Raw genomic sequence first — 11,259 nt, 5'->3', positions numbered from 1 at the left:
ACTGTATGTATGCATGTAATGTGGCAGAGTAGGGGGAGGAAAGATGTAGTCCAGGGGCTGGTGCAGCACTACATCCCCTAGAATGCCATGGGGTTGGAATTAACTAGGTTTCCCTAATTAACCTAAAGTTAATTGGAGCACACCCTATATAAAAGCAGGTCAGATGTTTGTAGAGAAGAAGTCTGTGTGAAAGCTGTGACCTGTGTAGGCAAAAGGCACTGTGTGCATTTAGGAGTGTTTTTGTTACTGGTAAACAGCGTAGCCATCCAGTTTATTACTTTAGAACCTGAAGTGTTTAGTTAGTCATCCAACTTTTGTTTCTTTACCACTGTATGTATTCTTAAAAAAAAAAAAAAGTGAAACAAAATGCAAAATACTAATCAAATTAAGAATGTTTAAAAATTCACAAAGCACAACATTTTAAGACATGTGATGCATGCATGGTGCTGGCTGATGTACTGTAGCCAAAGTTTTAGACATTTTTTAAATTTAGATTTTAAAAAGGAATGATTAATTGTAATGGGGCTTTTATGTTTTCCCACAACAAAATATTAAATTGTATACATTAAAAAGGCACAGGCTGGGTTGTAAAGGCAAAACAGGAATCGTGAGGACATATGTAGGCCAGTTCTGCAGACAGTGAACCATTTCAAATGAAGGTCATGGTCAAAGCACCACATACTGCAAAGTGACAAGCGTACTCTTCCCCCTCAAACTAAATTTGAGCACACTTTATAGCAAAACATAGTGCAGTGAAGTCAAGTGAAACTCTCCTGCAGTACCAAAGCAGTTCGAGTGTCTGCTTTTATTTATTTATTTTTTTCTGATGATGCTAGAACAGTTCTGCACTGTCTATGGTAATTCTAGGATAACTGTCATGACCAATATCAAACTATCTATTATTGCTATTCTTGGGGAGAGCAGTGAAATATACGAATGACTAGATAGAAATGGCAATCTCCAAGATGGCAGTAACAAATAGGCCAAATGAATGATGCAAACATGTAAAACCATACAAGTATTGCCCACCAGCTGCTGTTGTACGTGGGCGTGTGACTTCCAGGCAGAGTAAGACTTTTGTAGGCTGGCAATGAATCAGGAAAGGAAGTTAATGAAAATAGAGTAAAGCAATTTAACAAAAGGTGGTATTTGATTTTAGTAGGTGATGAGGGCTTGTGTTAGATGACTTGTACATATTGATTTACACATTTTATGTATAGCAGTAAATAACATTACATGCACCCTTTAAAGCTAATTTTTGTCTTTTAACTGACATTAAAATATGCAACAATGTGTTACTGAATATGGTTTACAAACTGTCTATTCTTCACAATGAAACGCTAGCAGGACCATCCACTTCAGGACCAACCAATTGAAATACAAACACCGGTATCACCTAGTGGAGTTATGGCAAGATCCTTCCTGGATTTGTTTGTAGATAACTTTAATCTATCCAAATGCATAAATTAGCAAAGTTGTACAAGAAGAGAAGAATCATTCTAAACTGCATTTGTTCAGAAATCTTTATTTATTTTATAGACCATATCTGCTTCTTTTATAAATGTCCTTTTCCACCTGTGAAGGACAGGTCTGAAGTTCCTATACAATGTTTCACAATTGATCAGGCTTGATAAACAGATACCAGACCTGTTTCATAGCCTGCAAGTGAATTACCAACATAAATATCCAGCTTAGCTCTTCCCAGCTTATAGCATAAACATGCATGATTGTTCCATTGCCCTACATTGTAACTTGGTCTAAGTATTTTCTCTGATTGCAGAAGCAGACAACAATGGACAGGGTCCAGAACTGATCCGCTCCACATGGAAAGAAAGGACAATACCATCAGCTACTTAGACTGTACCAGTATGTTTGTTGAATTTAGTTGTGCTTTCTTGTGTGTCATTTTTTAAATGTATATAGTTGGTGCAGTAACTGTGTCAGCAGACTACAATAAAATGCAATCCACATTATTAATTAGTCATTTATCAGAGACTAGAGGGAGAACTGTGTATCACAACTGCTACTGCAGAGTCACTTACAATAGGACCTTGGTTTTACTCAGGACAGAGCACAAAAGTGACCTGCTCAGGGTCACACAAAGAGTCAGTGGTGGAGCTGGGATTGAACTGGGAAACTCCTGGTAACACTAACCACTGGACTATCAAGCCTCCGAACATAACTTTTCTACAGGAGTCAGCAGTATCTAGTAGCAAAAACACTTATGTAGTATTACTGCTTTATTAGGGAGGGTCAGGATCATGTTCACACTTGAAAGGAAAAGTAAAAAAAAAGCATAAGTACCTCAATAGAACTACAGAACAAATACAAATTTCTTACCTGGTGGTGGCAGTTCTAACTTTGACCGTTTTAACTCTGACATAGAGTTCTGAAGCTGATCTATCACAAAGTCATCATCAAAGAAAAAATCTTTGGACAGTGTTTCCTGAAGGAACTCCACTAGCTCTTCCATTGACAGCTTCATTAGGTGCTCTTAAGAGAAAAACACAATCAAGGATATTAAAGCTGTTTTTTTTTCTACTTTTGTTGCCACCGAAACAAGTAAATATAAAATGTAAGGAATTACTGTCTACCCCCACAATTTGTTACAAATTAGCAGCAATCTATCTAACAAAATAATTGCTTTTACAGATACATTTTACATTTTAAGTACAGGCTGATAACCTGATACATATAGCATAGTTAAATTAAAATAAATCCCTATTTTTATTATTGACCAGATTAAAATGAGGTATTTCTTAAGCACTATGTTTGGTAACAATCTTACTTTTGTGGAGTTTAAGGATAGTGTAAGACATGGCTGTAAGGATTTTCTCTCCTTCCAGTAAGTAGATATCCCATATCCTTAGAGTTAAAGTAAAGGGAGTCTGCAAGACAGATAAACAACAACAATGATGTTCTATGACTGTATTGGATTGTATTGTAAGACCAGTTTACATCAATTTGACTTGTACTTTGGACACATCACATTACCTCCATAAGTTATTTTTAATACCACAACATGCCTTTTATTCAAGCATTCTACACACACACACACACTTTTGTGAATACAGTATTTCTATGTGCGCTTGACCACTCTGCTTGATTCCCCGTTTTCTGTGTGGAAGTCTCACAGATCTCAGGAGATGCAGCAAAAGAACTTGCTGCAATAAACAAACCTAGCCTTGTTGTGGGGAAGATAGACTAGAATTAAAATATCCCAAGCTACCCACCATTATATTCAAGACAGACTGAACAGCAGATTTTACCAGCGCATTTCCAGTACTGACTCACTTAACAATAAACCCCTGAGATGCGCTGTGCAGGGGCCTGTTTCACTAAAGTCCTGTGCTTGCGATAAGGTTGCGTGGATGCAGGGGTCAGTTTCTTTCTACACAGCTGAAAATGGGCTTTTGGCCGAAACGTTATGCAGCCAGCTAAGCACACTCGCTACCTTGACAATTTTATTAGTCTTTATTTGGGGACATGTCTGACAATCAATTCATATTGTCATCAGAATGTTTTACCTGAGAAATCTGTTCAATAAAGTGTACAGTTCCACAGCGAGATAGTAGTATGAGCGGCACGTTATGTCATAAAACAGGATCTGCCATTAAAATTGCTACTTGCGGTTGCTGTCTGGTAGAAGCAGGTTTCTGGTGAAAATCTGCGATGTCGCAGCCCAGAGAAAGTTTTATGAAACCCAATTTTTAAATTGCAAGGTGCTTGCGAACGTGAATCGTCGCAAATCACTTTTGTGAAACGGGGCCCAGGATTTTAAATAGTTACTTTTTTTTTTTTTTTAAATAGAACAACAAAAAACAGAAAACCTACTCTATCAAGGAAACACTGAAAGAACCACTTCATGGAGTAAAGGCTGGTGAAAACTTCTTGGTTGTCCTGTGAAAATAAGCACAGTGAAATACAGAAAACCTACTTGTGTTCCTGCACTTATGTGAAAAAAAAAAAAAAAAAAACAATAGAAAAAATGCACATACTAGGTATCTATAGGTTTTAAAATGTTACCTACATAATACAAATACTAGCAGGCTACAGGAAGCAAAAATGTAATCCAATACACCTAGTTGGACAACGACAAGCCCTCACAGGGATTAACACTTTGATTGTTGATGTTCCTTTATCTTGTTTTGTATATAAATAGCTTCAATGTAACTCCATTTTTATTTTGTGTTCCATGACAAGGCAGCGATTAGTAAATAGTGCTTTGCCAGTTTAAATTAAAAAATGCAAATCAGATATTAAAACAAGTTTGCTGGTTTAACGCACTCACTGTACTACAACAAAATGAGACACATAATTTTCACACCACCTAGTTAAGGTGTAAGTATCACATACATAGTCTTTTCAGTGCCTCTGTGCAAAACACATGTTTCAGACTCTTACCAAGTGTTGCTTAAGTTTAGGCATCATCTTCTTCAAAATCCTTTCGTGGTGTTCCTGAAACCTCAAGAGCTTTGGAAATCCAGGAACAAAAAACCCTGAATTTGGACATTTCTTTTTAGTTAGTTATCATAAAAGCCTTATTGTCTTATTCAAAATGCCATTTAAGATTATGAGACGTTGTTAGGATATTATCATAACCCTGGTTCCCTGAAACAGAAATGTAACCTTTGCCTAATGGGTATTTATCCTTAAAAATATCAAAGTTGCACACAGTGCCTGCGACGCAATCACGCCCACCCCCTAGTGCATGAAAAGACTGCTGACATAACATCATCATCATTTTTCCTCCAAGACTGCTGCAATAACAACGCAGGCCACCTTGAATGTTAAGGGCTACATTTCTATTTCAGGGAAGTTATGATAATAACCTAAAATTCCCTATCAAGTACAAAATGTAACCATTACCTAATGGGTATGAATACCAAAGCTGTCACAAGGCAATATTGCAGACCAGCCAGAATGCCACAAGGCTAAGCCAAGGCTACCTTGCGCGTTACCATTAGGAACCCCAGTAGAAGTAGCTGGGGCTATAAAATTGAGGGAGAACTCCTCTATGTTTATGCTGCAAGGGTAGACCCTGAGGCAGCCCTTAACACCCTCGTTCCAAAACCAAGGTTTTGTGGATCCACGATATTCAGCCAATAAAACCGCATAAAAGTATGCAGAGTAGCCCACACATCTGCACCGCAAATGTCCCTAACAGATTCGCCCTGGAACAAAGCCCACAAAGTTGCCATGCCACTGGTGGAATAGGCAGTGAGCTTTTCGGCAGGGGGCAAGTTGACTCGCTTAATTGTGACTGTGATCCATTTTGACAGCCTCTGTTTAGATGGAGCTTTCCCATGGAACTTAGCCCATAACATAATGCTGAGTTTTCGGCAAAAAAGCAGGATTGGGGAAAAGTTTAACTTAGCACTGACTTCTGCAAAAATTAAGCAGGCTTTTGCAATTGAAAAAGCTTGCATCTCACTCACCCTTAGACAAATATTTCAGTTCCGCTGAATGCAAGGGCTCAAAAAGGGGGCTTCAGAGGAGCTTCAAGCATCACATTAAGCCTACAATGAAGGACAATGTCCTTCATAGGCGGCTGAAGCTGCCAAGCCCCCTTTAAAAATTGCTCCGCCAGGAAATTAGGTCCTGGAGAGACTCAATCAATTTTATTATGGCAAGCCAAAATAGCTGCCAAATAGACCTTTAATGTCCTCTTTGTCCTATAAGAATTGCAGTATCACTGCCATGGGACAGGTCATAGGGTCAAAACCCTTGGGCAGGCACCACATTTGAAAAACGACACACTTGTACCCATACTGGAAACACACTGACACAACTCTGGCATTCTGTAGGGTCTGCTGCAGGCTGAATGAGTCACGATGCCATAATGTCCCCATTTTTCGCACTGCAGATCCACAGTGAAGCCACCAGATCTATAGTGCAGGATGATAACACAGATCTGCACAGCTCCACTGCAGACCCATAGACAGCCACAGGGGTCGCTGGTGAACCGTGGATTGCCCTGCCAACCTAAGCCCTCCTTACCCGGGCACTGCTCGGCCAATTGTGTTCTGGTCCCAGGGAACCCCTGGTCACGTTTGGCAATGATATAGCCTGGATTCTAACCTACGATCTCCGGGCTATAGGGCATCCTGAACTCCATGCTGAGCACCTTTACTGGATGCCCCACTCAAGAGCCCAGGTTTTATGGTCTTTAAAGGGTAAATACCCAAGTTACATTTTGTATTGATAGGGAACCCCTTTTTCATGAATACAAAAAAATTAAAATTTTCCTTTCCGAACTATATTTAGATTTTATTACAATACAATATGTGCTAAATAAAAAAAAAAAAAAAAAAAAAAAAAAACACACACGACAGCAGTTTTGAAACATGTCATTTGACACGACAATTTTTGGAAACTCAAATAAATTAATTCTACCGGTATCAGAAAGCATACTGGGACACAGTCAAAGATAAAACGCCAATTCCATCGAGTATTGTGGCATTTCCCAAACTGTACAACCCCTTCCTAGTATTTGGCGTTATCAGACATAATGCATATAACTGCACAAAAGATTAAAGTATAAGATAATTAACTTCTGTATTGTACTGGATCATCATTTTCCTTTGTCATTATCCAGACTATCCACAATTTTACTGGTTTCCAAACAGCCCCCTGTTGATCGTTCATGCGAAATTTAATTACTGCTTTTCGTACAGAACTGTACATATTAAAAACATATAAGCAATTTGTTTCTGGAAGTTTCGTAATTGGAACTGTCAATTACCTAAATAAACTGATTTTACAAAAACCCTCTTGTCCCAATTAGTTTGGATAACAGGTTTCACAGTACAGATTGTTTAAAATAACTGAAGGACACAGACAATTGCGAGTTTAAAATGTCTGTTTCTGAAATATTCAATCAATAGGGGCTTTTAGAATGCATTAGAGACCCCCTGCTGTACATTTTATGACTGTGAATATATGTATATGCATGCTTTGAAACTTACTGGTTATCTAACAATACAGATATTATTTTTACTAACTGGTGAGCAACTTTTTCAATGGGCTATGTCATAAAAGGAATGGGAATCAAATTGGATTTTAATAGAAATTGAAAAAAGGAATTGACCCCAACCCTGCATGGAACTAAAAACTGCTGTCAGTGTATCTCTTATTTTTTATTTTTTGCTCAGGTGACAAGAGCAGTGAAAGAAGAGAATTGCCATTTTAGTACAATGCCAGAGTCAATGATTGATCTAATATATGAGCCATGCATGCAGTTTAATGCATTCCCCATAGTACTGGTCCTGTACGTCTTATAATTGAAACATGTATTTGATCTGGGTGAAGCCAAGTAGCTATTGAACAGATTAATATAGTTCAAATTGTAACAGTAGAAAACCAGGAAATCCAAAAGTGTAGGACACCTTTGCTTTGTATAACTGTATTCCAGGAGTTATTGTACATTCCATCACAACTGGGTGGACATTGTCTGGTTTGTAATACGTACATATTCATCCCTAAGGGGGTGAGGGAAGGAGCCGGCTAGTAATAAATTACTTGCTACAGCTTTTTAAAAATTATTTCTTCAAAACGAATTCTTGTTTAACAGCACGAAGATGAATGTATCCCCATGCTCCATATGTAGAAAACAATGGTAAGTAAAAAAAAAAAAAAAAAAGTATTTGTTTGTTTCCAGTGAAAAGTCATAATAAAATCTCTTGCCTGGAAGTGATACAACGTCTACTACTGAAGAAACATTTATTCTAAATGTACTCAAAATTCTGATTAAATTAGGATGTCCAAAACAGTACTGTATGCTCCAAAGCATTTTAAATGCAACCATTTTCTCAAATCAAGTGTACGTTTAGTGCCAGCTTTGTGACAACATTTTTACTGTAAAATGTAAGAAATGACAAACAAATTATGTGCCAACTTCCTATGGATTTTCCCCAAGCAAAGGTATTTATATACTAGCTTTACATTTCATACTAAACAACTTAGCAGCATTTATCAAATACAGATTCATTCCAAAATGTCCTGCCTCATGCATTTTATTGCATCTTGTTCTATTAATACAATATTATACCTGAACTAGCAGGCCACGGTTTACCAATAATAATCATATTGCTGTGGTAAAATAAGACCCAGCTTACTTGGTGATGACTGTTCTTGGGCTTATGCAAGCAGACTGGACTAAATGTTATTTTGGATGTGAAACTACATCACTTAAAATTAGAACTACACAATATCAGCTTCTATTCCCAGAAGTATTTTTTTCTTTTCAGTAAGGCAATACAGTCAGCATTGGCTGCAGTTTCACAAACTGGCAAAGTGAAGTATCAGTTCAAAATGCTTACCGTGCATTGCATGTTTTTGACCAGATAGAAGTTTCACAAGGGCCCAGAAGGCATCCTCTTCATTCATATAGATGAGCAACAAAGCTGCGATTTGGCTCATTCCCTGGCAATACCCCACTTCCTACAGTGCAAACAGGGAGAGAAAAGTTCAGTATCAAATAAACCTTCTACATGCAGTTAAAAATACAGTCAAACCTGGATAAAACCAGTTGCAAAAGCCACTGAACAGGTTTACAAAACTAAATCATTCCCTCACCTTTATTATTCAATTATCAATCAAATTAGTCTCACATTGATGACGCAAACAGCCGCTATGGGGAACAAACTGGAAGACTCTTTTAGTGAGAAAATATTGCTATGAACCACGCAGAGCTCAAACCTTTTAAAAATATGTTTCATGGATTAATGAAAAACAGAAACAATACAAGATTTGGAAACCAAATAACAAATGGTACGTGGGTGAGAAATATTTAAATTTGTAGACCTTATTCCATATTTAAAACAGAATAAACTGTTCTTTGGATTAACATGCTGTCAAAAAAACTAAATGTTGGGTGAAGATTAATTTTGTAAGTGAGTGGAGGATGACCATATTGTGCAGTAAAATTATTAATTTGCAAGCAACAACAACAGAATATTTTGTTAAAGCACATTTTTGCACCACAAGTGACCTAATAAGCACCTAAAGAGGAAGTAATTCCTTCTTTTTTCTTTCAGTACATTTGGTCCTTGTTTTATCGGAACTGCAATACTTTGGACTGTTTCAACATTAAGATTCTGGTCCACTATTATTCAATTGTGAATAGAAATCCAATATTGCAAGTTAATCATAATTAGCCACCTGGGTCTAAATCAGTACCTTCAAACCTAAAATTTGTTAAGCCAGACCAGAAAGTATGTTATTAGTACAATAAAGTGTTTTTAGATAGCAATCACAGGAACCCACCCACATAAACAAAAACATAATTAACTACACCAATGGAACATACGTGCTGGGATAGATGGGAGCCTTCCGCTGATAGCAAGCCAAAGATTATTTAGTTGATAGCAACATATCTTTTTTCAATTAATTTTCTCCATAAGAAAAACAGTAGGCTTCTAAATGCTGAATAAATCATAGTATTAAATATTTAAAGAGGATACAGATGAACAGACTCAAACATCTCACTTACTGTGTTATACATGGAATATGTAGTTAAAACATGGAATAACGCTTGTTGTCTGTGAAGAAAGAAATATTTGTATTTAATTACCTCTATAAAATAGTCATCATTTGATGCAACAAACAGATGCTATAAATATATTTTCAATTAAGGTTTGAAGACAAGCAATAGATCCTACTGAATGTCCTCAAACAAAACAAAAAAATCTGAAGATAGCAATCACTATGGCAACAACTTTGCTACATTATTTCTACTTTAGGGGCTTTTGTACATTCTAAGAAGAATTATCAAATAATTTACTTGGGAAAGGAAACCTGGGAATTACAAAAACATGAGAGGAAGTTTAGTTTTAAATTGGATGTCCAAAGGTCTTATTATAAAAAACAAGTTCTACCACAGTTCAAACCCAAGAATCGCAGCATATACACTAACTCACAACAAACATAGAGGTATATTATTTATTCATTAATTTAAAAGTTGATAAAAAAAATGTAATAGTTTAAACAACATTAAAGCTATTTGCGTCAGGGAACTGGTTTCAGCAGCGCTTTTACCAAGACGACAGTGTAATTTGCTGTTAGGGCCTGGACATTAGAACTAAATGCAGCTCTGAGTAAGGGAACTGTCAAGACTATTACGAACACCCTAAGCCAAACAATGAACTTTAATTTGGTTTTGGTTTTGTGATATTGAAGGCTGCAGAGCGAGCTAATTAAGTCAAAGTCAATGTATGTCCAAAGCTACTTCTACATGGGAAAGCCTTGGAAAATACATTTAAAGTAAAGTAACAGACAGCCTGGGACTTGCATCCCCTGCCAGAGGGACAGCAAGTTCATTTTCACAGGAATCATGACTATGAATTATTGAGACTGCAATGTCTATGTAACTAAAGTGGTTAGGTACTTTATCTTGAACTGTACATTACTAATGTAATGCAATTAAACTGAATAACCATGAATAGATAAAGATTTAAATATATTTATGCATGACATAATAACTGAAACAGAACCAAGAGCACACCAATTCAATATAAAGATTTTCTAGTGACTGAGAGAAAAAAAGTACAAGAGATTATCCCACCGGAAAAATCAATCATGTTTCAAATACAACTTCCTGTAGCACTTGAAAAACAAAATGCTATTTCATGGTGGAATATCAAAGCAAAAAAACAATCGCTTCACAGAAAATTATATTGAAATGAGTACACATATCGTAAGGTAATCAATCCCTTCCTTCAAAATTGGCAGATAATTATGATTCTCTTTGAAAAGCATTTATAAAAAAAACAATGTTATAGAAAATTAGGTTTAGAAAATTACATTGTCAATTATAACCTCAATTTCATTATTTATTTTCTTTACTTTAAAATGTCAATACATGAACACATGTATATCTGTAATAAAATATAAAAGTGGCTTTTTGCAGAGGTTGATTTTTTTTAATACAGCAATTTTGTTTTTTTTGTTTTTTTTAGTTCAGTTTAATCTAAAAACATTTGCTTTAAATTGGCAACTAAAGGAGGCAATATAAATTAAGGCATTGGTATTAATATCATATACTGTACATTGAACTCAGTATTCATTTAGGATAGTTTATCCCTCCCCCTCATTCAAATTTCTATTTACAGTAAATTTCAACACATATTATTCTGCTATGAAACAAGCGCTTATTGTGTTGCAGGAAGAAAGCCATCAGTGTGAGGAGGCAAATCTGGTACTATTCCACAGAGCATGATCGGACTAATAATGGCACTTGTTTATAAGACCACAATTATT

General features: G+C 36.3%; 1 protein-coding gene across 3 annotated transcripts in view; it reads right to left on the bottom strand.

The window, feature by feature from the left end:
- LOC121318267 (USP6 N-terminal-like protein) overlaps positions 1 to 11,259 on the bottom strand; it is a 55,269-nt gene that overhangs the window by 2,940 nt on the left and 41,070 nt on the right. For all 3 annotated transcript variants that reach the window (XM_041254762.1, XM_041254761.1, XM_041254763.1), the window contains 6 exons: positions 9,494 to 9,542; positions 8,322 to 8,442; positions 4,405 to 4,499; positions 3,835 to 3,900; positions 2,789 to 2,888; positions 2,341 to 2,493 (listed from right to left, as the gene is read on the bottom strand). In XM_041254762.1, the coding sequence (XP_041110696.1) occupies positions 2,341 to 2,493; positions 2,789 to 2,888; positions 3,835 to 3,900; positions 4,405 to 4,499; positions 8,322 to 8,442; positions 9,494 to 9,542 (584 nt within the window). The remainder of the gene's footprint in view (positions 1 to 2,340; positions 2,494 to 2,788; positions 2,889 to 3,834; positions 3,901 to 4,404; positions 4,500 to 8,321; positions 8,443 to 9,493; positions 9,543 to 11,259) is intronic.

This window comes from Polyodon spathula, chromosome 7 (assembly GCF_017654505.1).
Source record: "Polyodon spathula isolate WHYD16114869_AA chromosome 7, ASM1765450v1, whole genome shotgun sequence".
Lineage (NCBI taxonomy): Eukaryota > Metazoa > Chordata > Actinopteri > Acipenseriformes > Polyodontidae > Polyodon > Polyodon spathula.
Note: the sequence above shows the minus strand (reverse complement) of the source record. Positions and strands in the feature narration are given on the sequence as shown.